The sequence below is a fragment of the Anomaloglossus baeobatrachus genome, chromosome 1, assembly GCF_048569485.1.
Source record: "Anomaloglossus baeobatrachus isolate aAnoBae1 chromosome 1, aAnoBae1.hap1, whole genome shotgun sequence".
Lineage (NCBI taxonomy): Eukaryota > Metazoa > Chordata > Amphibia > Anura > Aromobatidae > Anomaloglossus > Anomaloglossus baeobatrachus.
Genome location: NC_134353.1, coordinates 538,222,686 through 538,241,085, shown reverse-complemented (window position 1 = coordinate 538,241,085; position 18,400 = coordinate 538,222,686). Strand labels below are relative to the sequence as shown.

Here is an 18,400-nt window from a genome sequence, read left to right as displayed (position 1 = left end):
TGTATAGAAGAAGTGTTAATCGATTTACTGACTTAAACCCCATTCAACTTAACCCTAGAACGCGCAAGCAATTCAATCTACCATAGAAAACAAATGACCTAGCAGGCCTGCGAGGCCCCAGGTATGCGTTCTAGGGTTAAAGGACTTAAATGAGCAACTAACGATTGGTTGTATCTAGTCCTGAATAACCCTTTTTGACTCTTAGCTAACCCTACTACCTCTTTCCATAAACACCCTCCTATCCTCCCTCCCTCCTACTCCCTCACCTTTTCCCTCCTTTATTCTACTTTCCCTAGCATTGCATCTGTTGTTAAATGGGTTTCTTCTTAATAGGACATTAATCAACAGTAAATTCTGGAAAGATTCAGTTAATGCTCCTGTTTGAAGCCCCTTTTATCTTTTAGCCTTCTAAGTTGTCGGCACAGGATGCAATACTACTCAATATAAAACACTATTTGCATTGATAAGCTATATATAGTAAATGCAACATGTAAAAGTATTCTATATGTATTCTTGTGAATTTACTTCTTTACAGGAACGGATAAAGTTATACGCCTATGGCATCCTAATTATAAGAAGAAACCTATCGGAAAATTATTTGGCCACTTATACTCAATTGCAGACATTGCAGTGAATGAAAAAGACCAGCACATTATTAGTTTGTCAACTGCAAGGGTAATTAATGATATATTACATGAAATGCCTCTGTTTATATAGCCTGCATACTGTATAGGCATAATAATTCAAATTAGTATGTTAGCACATGTGGTCATCATTGAGTTCTAATGGAGATGTCAATTCCTTCCATAATGTAGTCCTGTGATAAAGATCACGACCGGACTGGGATTAAAACAGCAGCCCTGTCACACAAGCCCCACTAGCCCACATACTATAACACCCATCACCCCCGATTAGTAAATTTTGCTTTACTTGGTCATGTCCCTCACAATTGTCTAGGGCGAGGCAGTGCACACGATCAACCACAGCTCCACTTATATGGTACAGTTTAGTGTGATTCACAAGAGCCAGTAGAGTGTGTTCCATTGATACAGAATTTAAAGGGGTTGTCCACTACAACAACAACTTGGACAACCTCTTCTCATTCCCTTTGTTTGTCCCCGTAAAAATAAATAAACCTATACTCACTTCTGGTGCAGGTGCTGTTCCAGCGATGTCTGAAGTTGCGTTCCCGGGACTCACATATCATTGTTATGACATCAGCCCAACAACCAATCAGTGCCAGCTTCCTTCTCCCCGCCTTTAGACATTTCAGCAGGAAGTCAGCTGAGCGCTCACATCCTGCTCAAATATCTGAAGGTGGGGAGACATACGCCGGGCGCTAAATGGTTGCGAGGCCCGAGTGTCATAACAATGCAGGAATGCGATGTCAGACACCAGTGGAACCATGGTCGCACCGGAGGAGAGTATAGGCTTATTTATTTTTTACAGGGGCAAACAAGGGGAATGAGTAGGGGTTGTCCAAGTAGTGAACATCCCCTTTAATCATGGAAGCTATATTATTAAACAACTTTTGAAACCATGTTATAAATTATAAGTCATCCACACTTAATAGAGCCATAGCCATTGAGTAATATAAATCTCAGACTTCTTTATTGCAGAACAATGAGGAAATAAAGAAAATAATAATAATAATAATAATAATAATAATAATGATAATAATAATACCAAGAAAAATAATCATAAAACCACATTACAGTAGTTTTATGATTATTTTCCTATGTATAATTATGTGTTTAGCTAATCTCTTTTTCAAAGTACATGTAGTACAACGTATGTAGTATTTACTACACAAAGTGCAAGTGTTGTCCTACACGTACTCTAAAAAAGAGATTCGCTGAACACATTTCTGCATCATCTCCCAGTTGTACATACTGTAAACAAACTGGTTGTCCTTGGGATTACCTAAAGATTTTCTAAAGGTTCATCAGGGTAAGGTTTCTTCCCTCAAGCTAAAAGGTGTCAAACGAGTTAACAGACCAGCTAGGCGTGGGGAGTAGCCAAATGCACTTTTTATCAGAGAGGCATATTGGATTTTACAGTTAAACGCATGCTTCCCTATGGCGCTAAACTAGTGAAACGATTTAATGTATTTCTATTGAGAATTATGTAACTTACCTTATAGTTATAGTGTACTTTATACAGTATTATTTTTATTGTTTATAAATGTTTGTTTAAATTTCTGTGCATAATTAATAAGAGGGTGAGGTCTATATTTGTATGTAATTACCGGGACATTTTATATACAGTATGTTACAAACGTAAGTATACCCCTCACATTTTTTAAAATATTTTCTTATATCTTTCCATGGAACAACACTGAAGATCTGACTTTGATACAGTGTAAATTAATCAGTGTACAGCTTGTATAACAGGCCAAATTGTGCCCAAAGTGTCAATATTTTGTGTGGCCACTATTATTTTTAAGCACTGCCTTAAGTCTCTTGAGCATGGAGTTTACTAGAGCTTCACAGGAGTAACTGGAATCCTCTTCCACTCCTCAATGACGACATTACAGACCTGATGCATGATAGAGATTTTGTGCTCCTCCACCTTCTGTTTGATGCTCAATAGTGTTTAGATCTGGAGACATGCTTGGTCAGTCCGTCACCTTGACCCTTAGTTTCTTTAGCAAGGCAGTGGTCATCTTGAAAAAGTGTTTGGGGGTAGTTATCAAGTTGGAATATGAAGGGAGTGAATCAGGCTCTGCTTCAGTATGTCCAAATAAATGTTGGCATTCATAGTTCCCTCAATGAACTGTAGCTCCCCACAGCTGGCAGCACTCATGCAGCCCCAAACCATCACATTCCCACCATCATGCTTGACTGTAGCCAAGAGACACTTGTCTTTGTACTCCTCACCTGGTAAAGATACTGTGCAATGTATTTATACAGATACTTAAATTTACACCCAACACACAGGCAGTAATATTACATATATTATATATACACAGACAAGCAAAAGGGTAACAATGTTTTGAACTTTTGAATTTGAGGCTTCATATCGCATCATCCACTACAACTTCGAACATGAGACTACCATCATTATGGAGATTTTTGTCATGTCACTGCATTGTTACTATTTTGTTCCTGGTGGTGGAAAAAGCTTTATCTTCCTGTATGCTACAAATTACAACCTGTTATCACATTCCTTAATAGCTCAGTGTGTTATTAAGTTGATTCCCAAGTGAAAGGTCACTGGTTTCATTCAAGGAGCAGCAATGAAGAAGATTTACTCAAAAAAAGATCATCATCCAGCTCACGAATAAAAGTTTCTCGGCCAAGAAAATTGTCAAATTACATCATGTGAGTGCCATGGCAGTTGGAAGAATACAAAATTAAGTCCGCCCAACCATACAAAAGCCAAGAGATGGACGTCCAGGCAAAATATTGGAGTCAACAAGTCGGCTCATCACAAGGTGTATACATTCTGGCTCGACAAACAAGGCAGTGGAGGCGGCTCATATGCTTCATAATAGTGAGATCACAGATGTCCGTGCAAGCACCATGCAATGGTGAAGGAACTGCCAAGTTCAGTGGGGAAGCCTGATGTTATGGGGTTGTTTCACAGTTTAAGGCAGAGGTCCCCAACCTTTCTGTCCATGAGAGCAACATTCAGCTCTGAAAGAGGCTCGCAAGCCACATTCAGCTCTGAGAAAGAGCCGCGAGCCACATCCAGCTGCCGCCCCCTCACAGTAGTGACACCCAAAGCCCCCATTACCAGCATAATAACAGCCAAAACTCTTCCATAAAAATTGCACCGAGGCAGTATACCAATACCCCCAATTCAGATCTGCTTTTCTGTGCTGGGCTACTCACAAAAGTAACCATCTGGAGACCTGCTCTTCAGAGCTGTTTGCTAGATCTGGTGCTTAAGCACCAAACTTGAAGACACCTACGAGCCACACATCACAGGCCCGCAAGCCACATGTGGCTTCCGAGCTACAGGTTGGGGACCCATGTTCTAAGGCATTGGATTCTTGACCAGGCTTGATGGTGGTCTTAATGCTGAGCTATATGTGAGTATCCTACAAAACGGGTTACTTCGTACACTCGAGTACAATGAGGACGATAGGAATACGACCCGAAGCATATGTTGAGATTGGCAAAAAATGGTTCAATGACAATGAAGTAGAGGTGCTGGACTGGCCCCCATAGTCCCCAGATCTCAAGCCAATTTAACACTTGTATGTAGAGTTGAAAAAAAACACTGAGCTGAGCAAATACCCAAGTGGGTCGACCTGTATGCACCAACATTGGAAACTTGTAGAAGAGACCAGGGATCAGATTGCGGTATAGACATGCTTGAATCTGATCAAGAGCATGACTACAACAATTGAGGCAGTGTTAAAAGCCAAAAGTGGATTTTCAAAATACTAGCAAAATAAAAAAATAAATTTAGGTTTTTAGGAGCAAAACAGTAACAATGCAGTAACAGGACAAGAATCTGGATAACTAATCATATGCTAACTATTTGCAAGTCAATTTTATGTATGATATAGCCAAGATGATTGTCTATAAAATGATGGTAATCTCACATTCAAGGCTGTAAAGAATGGTGAGATATGGAGCCTGAAAGTCAAAAGGTCAAAACATTGTTACCCTTTTGCTCGTCAGTGTGTGTATATGTATATAACAGAGTAGCACCATATTTTATTCTGTGGGTGCAAAGATTTTTGGACACATACCTATAGGTCCATTAGATAAAGAGAAAGAATAAAAGCAGCAATTTAATTAACTGTGAAATGAGTGGAGGACTGTTTATTCGCCCACGTTGCAATGTTTTGGTTCCATAACAGATCCTTTTTCTGTTATGGAATCAAAACATTGCCACATGGGACTAATAAAGAGTCCTCCACTTTGTTGGTAAGTCATGGTTTGTGCTCAGATTCTGCCACAAAAATATATATATTTTTTTGTTTTCATTTTGTTTCCAGTTATGCTGTCCTATTTATTTTTTTAATTTTACAGATATAAGAAATGAAAAATGTAAGCAATATTTTGTTAATGCACCCCGGAAACAGTATTATTATATTTTTGCAACTGCATTCTCTTATGGGAGCATGTACCATGGCTTCATTATACACACACATTCTTTTAAGCTAGGAAGAAGTTTAGAAATAGTTTAATACATTATTTTGAGCCTCACGCACACACTACTTGGATCTCCAGTTCACTGTTTGAACTATTATGAATCCACAAAACAAAATTCTAAGGCAATATTCACACATTGGATTTATATGTGATGTGTTTTCCACTGTGGATGAGCAGCAGAATTTCTGTTCAGTTCTGTAAAAGGATTAACCTCTTTGAAAGGCTATTCTCTGTCGGACAAATCCAGTATTTTTTTCTATCTGAAATTTGCAGAGATTGGAAGCATTGTCAGAAATTTTATGATAGATTTAAACACAATTGTGGAACTAAAAATCCAGCTCACCTCCACCTTACCTCAGCATGCCTCAGTCTCGGATACCGGCCCTGCCCTGGCCGCACAGCAGTAGAAAGAAAAGATGAATCCAGCTGAGTGCTAACGGTGATTTATTTGTGCAAAAACAAACAGTGCACAGAAGACGTTAACGCGTTTCTGGCTTGACGCCCTTAATAATAACGATTATGATTAAGGGCGTCAAGCCAGAAACGCATTAACGTCTTCTGTGCACTGTTTGTTTTTGCACAAATAAATCACCGTTAGTGTTAGTGTTCTCCAGACCCCTAGGTGGGCGTTCTCCATCCGTCTGGTCCCGTCCACTGGTGTGCCTTTCCTTCCCTGGGGAGGGTGACTAGGGTTTTTGTTGGCATGATTTAACCTGGTGAGGGATGGTGTTGTGCGGGGGCCTATTCTATGTGTGACCACCTGGCGGTGCCAGGGCGTGACATTCCCCCTAGGCTTAATACATACCGTCCGTGGGCTGTCCGACCACCAACGTTTATTTTTCAGCAACTGTGGAATGTAAAAGGGATAACAAGTATAATAACATTTAAACATTTCTTCTCTTTACGGGAGGCAAAATTCTTAAACGCTGCAAAAACCGGAACGGAATGGACCGGACCACCTTCTCATTGCGCCACCCAAAACAACCTGTTCCCTGGTGCCACTGCTAAAACTGATGCACACCCCTTTTCCCAAGTCCAGGAACGGGTCCAGGTGACGCCCACACGGGCCGGGTAAAAAGTTCCTTACCCGGCAGTCCTTGTCAAGGGTCCCATAGTCCGGGGACCCCTGGCCTGGAGGGTAGTCACCGGTTGCAGTAGTGACTGGGCCTCAGCCTACTCCACCGCAGGCCCTTCCTCCAATCAGCCTCTCCAGAGGCTGCGTAGGTCCTGAACAAGAATGTGGATATGGGTATATTTACAAGACCCAAAAGTTCTTGGGTTGGCTTTTCCAGTCCAAAAGCCATAGTCCATATTAAAACTGTAAAACGTCAACGGGGTATACAACTGGGGTAGCCGGGAACCGCTACCTTACTCATCATCTGTAGTTGGAAATGGCGGAGGGGGGTGGAAGCACAACTTTCCACCAATCTTCACCCACTTCCTTACGTCTAGGGTGAACCACCTCCTCTCTCCGCAGTGTCGGGTGTAGGAAACCCGCTCTCCTGGCTCCAGGTCTCGATCCGGGTGACCCGTAGGCAGGTTGGGGGCAACATCCTCCGGGAAACAAAGATTTCGGCATCCATGCCCGGCTCATAAATGAAGCCTCATCCTTTTTGGGGGTTGAAATGCCGGACCTGTCCTTGGTAGGTCGGGCCCCACACCCGGAAGGTTGCCTGCCGTAGATTGTCCTTCTCCCGATAGGTGCAGGTTAACACTTCTGTATTCCGCTTTTCTCGGGCAGCGATTTTGACCTTCAGCTGCTGCTTTTGCCGCTCCCAGTACGGGGCACTCGTTCCGTGCTCCGCTTCTTCCTGCTCAGGGGCTTCGCTCATCTGGATACTGTCACTGCTGGCTGCGACCGGCCTCTCTCAGATCGCTGACTGTCCAGAACAAGGCGCACTTCCACCAGGTAGGTGGATGGGTTACAATCCTGTTCGTGATGCCAGGTTTCGAGGTGTGCCACCCCCGTGCCAGCAGCCGGGCTGCTCGAATCCGGATCTGCAGGGTGGCTCAAGAGATCTTCCGGACCCGGGGGTCGCGCGGACACTTCGAATAAAAGGGGAGACGTATTTGTACTGGATTTACTGTAATCACTCTGTGACGCCACCCACTGTGTGTGGTGAGATGTAGCACCACCGCTGCTGTTATGGGGTACCCGGGGGCGTTGGGATGGCAGCTGTATATTAACCCCTCCGTGGGTAGGGATGGATGCCCCGGGGCCCATTGTCTCTGTGCTGAGGATGGTGATTGCAGGGGCTGGCGCGCCCAGTCAGACCGGGGAATATTGGTGTACTCACAGTCAATGAATCACACAAATCCAATCGGTAAACCAAGGTGTCAGTGGCCTGCCACCGCGGCCGGGTGTATTCTGGTCCCTCACCCGGGTTGATAGTCTGTGTCACTTTCTTTTGTGAACTTCCCAGTATGGAACACGGAAGTCCGCTCCCGGTACTTTTGTTGGGAGCCTTGCCTGCTGACGCTGGCTCTTGGCATCTACCAGGCCCTGGCGGATGCCCTATCCCCCGCGGTGGGCTGTTGTCTGCTTTTGGGACTTTGGTTGGGACAGGACCTATAATCCTGTCCTCAATTGGTTAATTAGCTAGACCGTTGGTTCCGTTCCTAGCTTCAGGGTCCAAGTACCTCCTCCGTGCATGGTTTCCGGGTCGGTTCTCCGGTGTAGGTACCGGTGGGCTGCTACCCTGTCCCGGTCCACCTCGTATCTCCAGCAGCCGTCTTCCCGTCTCCTGACAGACACAGACCCCGTCTGCCACCTAGCCAGTACGCCGGAGCTCCAACCCCGATGCCTTTCCTTTCTGTCTTCCACTTCACTTTCCCCTCTAAACTACTCCCCTCCACTAGACTCACACCTTTCCACTTGGACTACAACTTTCAACTACTGCTTTTCCCACCCCGGGTTCTCCAGATCCCTAGGTGGGCGTTCACCATCCTCCTGGTCCCACCCACTGGTGTGCCTTTCCTTCCCTGGGGGGGGGTGACTAGGGTTTTTGTTGGCATGATGTAACCTGGTGAGGGATGGTGTTGTGTGGGGCCTATTCTATGTGTGACCACCCGGGGGTGCCAGGGCGTCACATTAGCACTCAGCTGAATTTATCTTTTCTTTCTACAATTGTGGAACCTCTATTCACATTTATGGAATGCAGATTTGTGCCCAAAACTGTCACCGAAATTGCATGGCTTTATCTGCGATCCTCGATTGTCATTTACTAGGTTGTAGCAGAAACCTGTTCTAGCCTTCATATGACAACCAAGCACCTGTTAAAATAACCACCCAAGGTTATACTTAAATATTACATTATTCATTAGCCATTTGATTAATTAAGCCTAATAATGAAAAGTGAAGGATCATAAATTTGTTAATGCTGTTTTTACTAGGGGAATGCTATCCCAACTTCTTGGTGGCTGCCATGTATACTGTGTTTTTCCAAAAATAAGCCCTGCCCCAAAAATAAGCCCAAGCAGGAATTTTCTGCATTTTTGGCATAAGGCTTAAATCTAAGCCCTAGCCCGAAAATAAGCCCTAGTTGTGATTCAATAATGACGTGTCCACGCAGCTAAAATGTTAAAGAATACTGCAGGACGCTTCTTTATAGAAAGCAAACACCCCCAAAAGAGAGAAGAAAGAAGAGCCTGCAATCATGCTCACCGAACGCAGAATGGGACAACATGTAGTGGAACACACACCCACACACATTAGATTGCGCGCACACATAACTGATGGACTGAGTAATATTTCTGGATTGAAATGAGGTTCATTGTACTAACAGAAAATGTTCAATCCGCATTTAAACAAAATTTGACCTGTGCAAAAGTATGGCCACCCTTATCAATTTCTTGATTTGAACACTCCTACCTACTTTTTACTGACTTACTAAAGTACTAAATTGGTTTTGAAACCTCATTGAGCTTTGGACTTCATAGGCAGGTGTATCCAATCATGAGAAAAGGTATTTAAGGTGGCCACTTGCAAGTTGTTCTCCTATTTGAATCTCCTATGTAGTGTGGCATCATGGGCTCCTTAAAACAACTCTCAAATGATCTGAAAACAAAGATTATTCAACATAGTTGTTCAGGGGAAGGATACAAAAAGTTATCTTAGAGATTTAAACTGTCAGTTTCAACTGTGAGGAACATAGTAAGGAAATGGAAGAACACAGGTACAGTTATTGTTAAGCCCAGAAGTGTCAGGCCAAGAAAAATATCAGAAAGGCAGAGAAGAAGAATGGTGAGAACAGTCAAGGACAATCCACAGACCACCCCCAAAGATCTGCAGCTTCATCTTGCTGCAGATGGTGTCAATGTGCATCAGTCAACAATACAACGCACGTTGCAGAAGGAGAAGCTGTATGGGAGAGTGATGCGAAAGAAGCCATTTCTGCAAGCACGCCACAAACAGTCGCCTGGGGTATGCAAAAGCACATTGGACTAGCTAGTTACATTTTGGAAGTAGGTCCTCTGGATTGATGAAACAAAGATTGAGTTTGGTCATACAAAAAGGCGTTATGCATGGAGGCAAAAAAACACGGCATTCCAAGAAAAGCACTTGCTACCCACAGTAAAATTTGGTGGAGGTTCCATCATGCTTTGGGGCTGTGTGGCCAATGCCGGCACCGGGAATCTTGTTAAAGTTGAGGGTCGCATGGATTCAACTCAGTATCAGCAGATTCTTGACAATAATGTGCAAGAATCAGTGATGAAGTTGAAAGTTACACAGGGGATGGATATTTCTGCAAGACAAGGATTCAAAACACCGCTCCAAATCTACTCAGGCATTCATGCAGAGGAACAATTACAATGTTCTGGAATGGCCATCCCAGTCCCCAGACCTGAATATCATTGAAATGGGATGATTTGAAGCGTGCTGTCCATGCTCGGTGACCATCAAACTTAACTGAACTGGAATTGTTTTGTAAACAGGAATGGTCAAATATACCTTCATCCAGGATCCAGGAACTTGTTAAAATCTACAGGAAGCGACTAGAGGCTGTTATTTTTGCAAAAGGAGGATCTACAAAATATTAATGTCAGTTTTATGTTGAGGTGCCCATACTTTTGCACCGGTCAAATTTTGTTTAAATGCGGATTGCACATTTTCTGTTAGTACAATAAATCTCATTTCAATCCAGAAATATTGCTCAGTCCATCAGTTATTAGATATATGAAACTGAAATAGCTGTTGCAAAAACCCAAATTGTTATAAAGAAAAAAGGTTAACATTAATAGGGGTGCCCAAACTTTTTCATATGACTGTATGTTGCAGCAGCACATGCGAGTCAAGAAGTTCTATGGTTAAGACAATTGCTAACAGACCTAGGATAACCACAGTTGGAACCAACAAAAATAAAGGAGGACAATCAAGGATGTCTTTTTCTTGCTCAGATGGAAAGAGTTAACCCAAGAACCAAGCACATTGATGTGAAGTATCATTTCTTGAGGGATCACCAGGAACAAGGAATCCGGGAATTAGAATATTGTCCAACTGAAGATATGACAGCAGATATTTTCACAAAGGCATTGAATGCTGAAAGACATCAGAGACTAATGATGAAATTAGGCTTAACTGAATAAGTCCTAACTGTTGAGAAAGGGTGTTGGTATGTGCAACAGACAAGGACTTCTTTATTTGTGTAAAGGAGGACTTTATGTTGATCTAACAGTAGATGGCAATGTGCGGTTTCCTTACTCACTGTATTGTAAAAAAGTGTCTTGTTGCTTCTTTTTTTTGGCTTCACGTTCTCTTCTTGATGCAATGCTCTATGACTGCATATTTTTACCTCATGCTTTCAGAAGTAAAGAGCTTGTTATCCCAAGTAATCTGCTCTGTGAATTTTGTTCTGCAACTGGGAAGCTAGAAGCTGTGCAAAACCCCTGCTAGCCAGAAGCATTCTGTACCGCTAGATGTGGTGAGTGTGTATGTGTACGCATGTGTGTGTGTGCATGCCATCTGATATATGTCAGTGTGTTGGCCAGAAGCAGGAGAGGACGATGTGCAACATACTTGCTGGGAGCGCCCACTGAAGATCACAGGAGGACCTGGGGCTGGGGGCCATGAAGATGTCTGGGCCCTGATCAGTATTATTTTCATGGAAATGGGGGGGGGAGGGTCCTGAACTGAGCTTCCCCAAGAATAAGACCTACCTGAAAATAAGCCCTAGTGCTTTTTTCTAGTCAAAAAAAGTATAAGACAGAGTCTTAGTTTTGGAAAAACACGTTACATGCAAATTCAAGGCCACCAGTCAATCACTGGTGAGAAGGTTAGGGAGACACATTTGAGCCAAAAGTAGAGCAAAAATGTATATGGAGGACAAAGAATAAAACTGTTCAAACTTAGAAAAAAACTTTAAATAGGTTAAGAAAAAACAGGTACTATATCTATGCCAAAGGGTTTACACTGGATTATATTTCCTTTAAACCTCTTTAATAATCACCTTGTTGGATTAAAAGTAAAGTTAAACATACCAAAGGCTTCATAATAAAAGGGTATTTCCATCTCAAAGATCCTATTCCAATATGTAGCAGGTGTAATAATAATAATAACATTTGTAAATACCTCCAATTAGAAATGTATAGTTCTCTTGATTTATCTATGTCTCTTACCTCATGTGGAGGGCATCGCAGTTTAGGTATCTGTGTCGCCCAGGGTTATGGGGTACTCGGTCCCGGGCGGTGTATAACTGGGGAAATGTCACTTGGTGGCCGTTGCCTGGTTCCATGCCCTGGGTGCTTTTTAAAAGGGGGATATTTACATGGGAATTTAAATGAAAGTTCATCACGTGACGCCACTTGCGGGTTTGCGGTCTATGTAGATGGAGCCACCACTGCACAGTTCTCACAACTGGGGCTGGTGTTAGTGGCAGCCTGGATGTTAGGCCCTCCGCAAGCAGGGCCAGGCCCCAGAGGATAGGTGATGTAGATGGGTGTTGAAAGAAGGTAGGCCACACAAGGGGTTGCAGTGTAACTGGTTCCTTTACTCACAGTAAGCTGGAAACTGATCACCTGAGGTAGTCTCTTAACAGCAGTCTGTATGACGGTAGTGTGAACTCTACATGGAGAGGAAGGTATGCACACCAGTGACTATGTAAGGGGAATATATGGAAAGCAGAAACTGCTGTGTGAATACTGACATGAAAAATCCAATAGCTATATGTAAGAGTGAAAGTATGAAAAATGGAATCTGCATTACTGCCATGAACATATGAATAAAGAGAAATTTAGCTATTGAATTGATCAATGCAACAGAGCCCCAACACTACGCCAAAGTATTTCTCTATGTTGGGGTCCCTAGCTTGTGTGTGTCCTCTCATGCAGTTAAAAAACTTACCGTGTATGGGAAGCTGAGACCCAGGCTATATATGCATATAATGTGGACTGGCAATAGGTGTGAGTGGGGCCGGGTTCACAAACGAAAAACTACAAATCAATCAAGAAATAACGTCTGGAACACCAATTCTGAGTCTGAACTGGGTGCAAAAACCTAAAAAATCTACACTATATGGAGATAAGGTATGCACACCAGTGACTATGTAAGGGGAATATATGAAAAGCAGAAACTGCTGTGGGAATACTGTCATGAAAAATCCAATAGCTATATGCAAGAGTGAATATGTGAAAAATGGAATCTGCATTACTGCCATGAACATATGAATAAAGAGAAATTTAGCTATTGAATTGATCAATGCAATAGAGCCCCAACACTACGCCAAAGTATTTCTCTACGTTGGGGTCCCTAGCTTGTGTGTGTCCTCTCATGCAGTTAAAAAACTTACCGTGTGTGGGAAGCTGAGACCCAGGCTATATATGCATATAATGTGGACTGGCAATAGGTGTGAGTGGGGCCGGGTTCACAAACGAAAAACTACAAATCAATCAAGAAATAACGTCTGGAACACCAATTCTGAGTCTGAACTGGGTGCAAAAACCTAAAAAATCTACACTATATGGAGAGAAGGTATGCACACCAGTGACTATGTAAGGGGAATATATGAAAAGCAGAAACTGCTGTGGGAATACTGTCATGAAAAATCCAATAGCTATATGTAAGAGTGAAAGTATGAAAAATGGAATCTGCATTACTGCCATGAACATATGAAGAAATAGAATAGTAGTGTGAACTCTGTGAGGTCGGAGTCTCTGGTCCTGTTCCCTGGTTCTCCCATTGCTACTGAGTTCCTGACTTCAAGGTCAGTGAGGTCCTTCATGGTCCCCTCACTGTGCACAGATTATCAGGTCTGTTTAGAGCGTTTGCCTGACCTAGGATTCTGTACCTCGTTAGTGCTGTGGTTCCGGGAGTACTCCACCATACTCCCCCGGCAACCGAACGTCTGGTCCCTCAGGTCACTGTCACACTTCTGTCAGTGCGTCTGCTCACTTCCTCTCCCTGTCACCGACTCCTGCAGACTGCTGTCTGACTGTCCACTGTCTTCCCCTCCCACCTGGTCGTCTACTGGACTGGATCGGCTCCACCTCTAAGTGGCCATCTATGGGTCCAACCCTAGTCTGGTACCAGTCTTGTCGGAATTTTGGGGAAAAACAGGGATTAAATTGGATGTTTTTGTTGTTACTGGCACTGGTCTTCTGGGTCCCTGGGGGTAGGCCCTTCATCCTGGTGGGGATGCAGTACCTTGTAGCTCCCTGATGGATTCAGGGGTGCTACATATCCATGGTTATGACCACAAGCAACTAACTGTCACTATGAGTGGACATAACCATGGACACCTAAGCTGCACTGCCCTGCACATGAGGTAAGAGACATGACTATAATAGGAAAACTTTACTACATTTCTAATTGGAGGTATTTGTTAATATTATTATTATTACTACTACACTTACTACATATTGCAATAGGATCTTGGAATTAGGAACACCCCTTTAAGACTGAACCAGGAAAGATGGAAGGAAGATGATGGTCTACATCAGAGGTCTCAAACATGCGGCCCATGGGCCACATGCGGCCCCTCAGGCTACTTCGTGTGGCCCCCAGGCCCGTGCCACTGTTGACTATCGCGGCCGCTGCAGGGGCCGCAGCCACTGTCTGCGCTTTATGTGAGATGAATATTTTGCCGGCGCTGAGCACTCAGAGTCAAGTGCTCTGTGCACAACTATTCCTCCAAAGCTGCATTGGAAATGTTGTGCATGCACAGCCTGACTCTGCACGCGCAGCGCCGGCAAACCATTCATCTGACATAAATAGCTGATGGGGGCTGCATTGGCCATGATAGTAAACAGGGCCACGGGCTTGCAGACAGCAAGAAGCAGAGATGAGGCAGCCGAGGGAACGCTAGACAGGTGAGAAGAATGTTTTGTTTTTTTTATTTTGTGTGTGCATGTGAAGGACGGCACATTAACCACTTAGTGACCTATGACGTACTGGGTACATCATGGCTCCCTGGTACTTAAGGACCCATGACGTACCCAGTGCGTCATGGCGAAATCGCGGCCCCGGTGGCTGCGATCGCTTTGCAAATACCTTAGATTCGGGGAGGATAGGACCTCAGGAGGGGTGGTGTCTCCTCCTCGGACCTACGGAGGCTGTGATTGACTGACGAACGCCACTCAGCCAATCACAGCCACTGTAATGTTTTAGCCATTGAAAATGGTTGAAACATTGAAATCCAGCCATGATCAGTGCAGCTATAGCACTGATCATTGGCTGGAGCTGGGTGACCTCTGTTTCACTCGCCGCCAGCTCTGATTGGAGAGAACGGCCTTGTGACTGATCTCTCCAATCACCGTGGATCTGGGGCCGGAGACAGCTCCCCTCAGCTTCACTCTGGCATCTGTGGAAGCTGAGGAGAGCGATCAGTATATTATAGCGCCACTGGCCCCCCCACCCATTACTACAGGATGGGGACCAGGTGGGCACATTACTATAGGATGGGCACATTACTATAGGATAGAGACAAGGTGGGCATATGACTATAGGATAGGGACAAGGTCTGCACATGACTATAGGATAGGGACAAGGTGGGCACATGACCATAGGATAGGGACAAGGTGGGAACATGACTATAGGATGGGGACAAGGCTGGGGACATTACTATAGGATGGGCACATTACTATAGGAAGGGGACAAGGTAGGTCCTGGAAAGAATGCGGCCCCCCAAATTATTTTTTTTCCTCTGTGCGGCCCATACACCCAGCCAAGTTTGAGACCCCTGGTCTACATCGTGTCCAGAACCAGGCGCTGATTTCAGGACAGCAAAGCATGAACTTAGCCCTCGTAAAAACATTCTCACCCTGGTACTGGCTCATTGTCAGATCATAGCAGGCATGTGTGTGCACAGCGGAGTTGTGAGACCCTGTGCATGAGAACGCAAGGCCACACAGTGCCAGTATCTACAAGATTTAATGGGCTAGTGGTCGCAATATGGGGCCTGCAGCCAACATTTCTAGATTAGTATTTTGGCAGATTGCCAATCCAGGCCTGATTGATAAACGGATAATGAGATAAGGAGTCTCACTGCTGGCAGCCTCATTGTTCCTGCTTTACACAGAAAACAAAGTATTATTGCAAATATGTTTGTACGTTTTTTGTATTTCAGGGATTCAGAGTTTGGGATATATACACTCTTTCATTACTGCAAGTATTTTCTGATACACAACAGGGACCTTGTGAAAGGCGAATAAACTCCATGATCTTTGATAATAAGCATCTTAGACTTATCACTGGTAAGAGGTATATATTAAGTGAATAGATTGATGGAAATAAGGATACACATCTAAAAATTGTCTAAAAGCCAGTGGACCACACTTTTTTAACCAATTGTAGTTCTTTAAAGGGAACTTGTCAGGTCCCCTATCTCTTTCAACCCAGCAGCAGTCACATCTGTATGACTAAATTCCCTCCCTAACTGGCCCTGTATAATGGTATTCACTTAACTCAATGATTAACAAAAGGATTTAGAAATTCTGCTTTCCTATGCTAATTACGGCTTTGACTTAATGAGGCATTAACTTCCTTAGGGGTGCTTCACACATAGCGAGATCGCTATCGAGATCGCTGCTGAGTCACGGTTTTTGTGACGCAGCAGTGACCTCATTAGCGATCTCACTGTGTGTGACACTGAGCAGCGATCTGGCCCCTGCTGTGGAATTGCTGCTCGTTACACACAGTGCTGGTTCATTTTTTTGACGTTGTTCCCCCTCTGTGAAGCACACATCGCTGTGTGTGACAGCGAGAGAGCAACAATCTGAACGTGCAGGGAGCCGGCATCTGGCAGCCTGCGGTAAGCTGTAACCAACGTAAATATCGGGTAACCAAGGGAAGCCCTTTCCTTGGTTACCCAATATTTACCTTCGTTACCAGCGTCCGCCGCTCTCACGCTGCCAGTGCCGACTCCCTGCTCCCTACACACGTAGCCGGAGTTACACATCAGGTAAATAAGCAAATGTTTGCTTATTAACCCGATGTGTACTGTGGCTAGGAGTGCAGAGAGCCAGCGCTAAGCGGTGTGCGCTGTAACCAACATAAATATCGGGTAACCAAGCCCTTGGTTAACCGATATTTACCTTAGTTACCAAGTGCAGCGTCGCTTCCACGCGTCGCTGCTGGCTGGGGGCTGGTCACTGGTGAGATCTGCCTGATTGACAGCTCACTAGTGACCATGTAGCGACGCACCAGCGATCCTGACCAGGTCAGATCGCTGGTGGGATCGCTGGTGCATCGCTAAAGTGTGACGGTACTCTTAAACTAGTCAGCCCTCTTTCCATGTTGTCACACCACTGTGGGAGTGATAACATGATTTCCACAAGCCAGTGTCACAGCCAGCTCCTGGAATTCTTGCACATGCTCACGGTTTTGTTCACTCAGATTCAGCCTCTGCAGCTGGGTGTAAGCATCCTGGCTTCAGAGTGGGGCACTGCGCATGATCGGAAGTGCAGAAGCTGTTCTGATTGGTATCACATTTCTGTCTAACACCTCCAAAGTCGTTTGATGTTGTGGTCCGTTGCTGAAAGGGCCCTGTCTGAATCTGTACACTGTCTACTGTGCACCTGGAACTACGAGTAGGAATGTTGAACACAGAGATCTCCTCTGGTGCTTCTGTAGCACCTCACGGGTCCTAAGGGGTTAGTCGTCACCAGGCCAGTGGTTTTCTGGGGTTTTGCTGTGATTGACCTGACCTGGCTCCATGGCCCCGTCGGCTACATGTAAATAACAAACAAACAGGTGCAAGATGTCCGGTGTAAACGGGGATGGAAAAAGGGTGAAGGGTCTCTGGGAAGCGTGTCACCGGTTGCAGTGGTGACTGGGGTCTCGGCCTCCTCTGCCGCCGACCCTTTCTGTGACTTTTCCTCTTCCAGGGGCCGTGTTGGATAGGAATGGGGGATGCTTTGCAGCGCCACCTGTGGTGTGCGACCAGGGGTTAGCTGCCATTGCGAGATGTTGCTCTCCTCTGGGGCTGATGGTAACACAGCTCAGATAGTTCAGCTCCCCACAGGTAGAGCGAGCCCCAGGGAGGATGAGGACAATGGGGATGGCTGATGGCGCCGAAGCGCGGGGCGATGGCGCTGGTAATGACAAGGACGACACAGGGGGCTGCGGTTCAAAGTTCCGTTTACTCATAGTTCTTAAGGTGCCCTGAAGGTGTCGCTCTCCGCTGCCATGGATGGACTCCAGCCGGTCCCGGGTGAATCAGAGGCAATCACCGGTGTCTGTGGAAATGTGTGAGACCTTCCTCCTTGCGCTGACATACGGTTCCCCGTAGCCTAAAGCATTTCGGGGACCACGCTGTTGGTGTTGTGTCCCGTCCCGTATGAAGGTGACGCGGGTGTGACGACATGGACTCTCATGGGTTAACGTTTCTTAAAATCCAGCCAGACAGCATGATAGATTGTCTATAGATGGGGGAGAAGTCCCTCATTGTTTTTACAAGACTCTTGTTGACTCAATGTAATTGTGTTGGCCACTGAAAGCTAGACTATTGTTCTCCAGACATTTCCAGTAACCATTGTATTGTAGTTGTGTATTGATAATGTAATTACCTTAGTAGCCATTGTCTAGTCAGTGACTCCCAGTTTACATGTACACCCTCAGCCTTTCTAAGCACATCATTTAAATGAACATTGTCCATGCAGCTTGAAATTCCTCCAATGGGAGAAGCAATCTTGTCCAACCAATCGATGAGGACGCAGTGTATCCAAGGGGAAGGTTGTGGCTATAAAAAGGACTTCTTTAAGCCACCAGGGGTTGTTGATGGTTGATGGATTCAGTCTAAGCTCTTTGGAGCTGACTGGAGGATCAGGACATCTTATGGCTTCAATCTAGGGACTCC

At 44.7% G+C, this 18,400-nt stretch overlaps 1 protein-coding gene across 1 annotated transcript in view; it reads left to right on the top strand.

Moving 5' to 3' along the window:
- Window positions 1-18,400, top strand: part of WDR64 (WD repeat domain 64) — a 202,158-nt gene that overhangs the window by 49,820 nt on the left and 133,938 nt on the right. Inside the window, exons 10-11 of the mRNA XM_075350352.1 lie at window positions 536-675; window positions 15,671-15,797. Coding sequence (XP_075206467.1) covers window positions 536-675; window positions 15,671-15,797 — 267 coding nt within the window. The remainder of the gene's footprint in view (window positions 1-535; window positions 676-15,670; window positions 15,798-18,400) is intronic.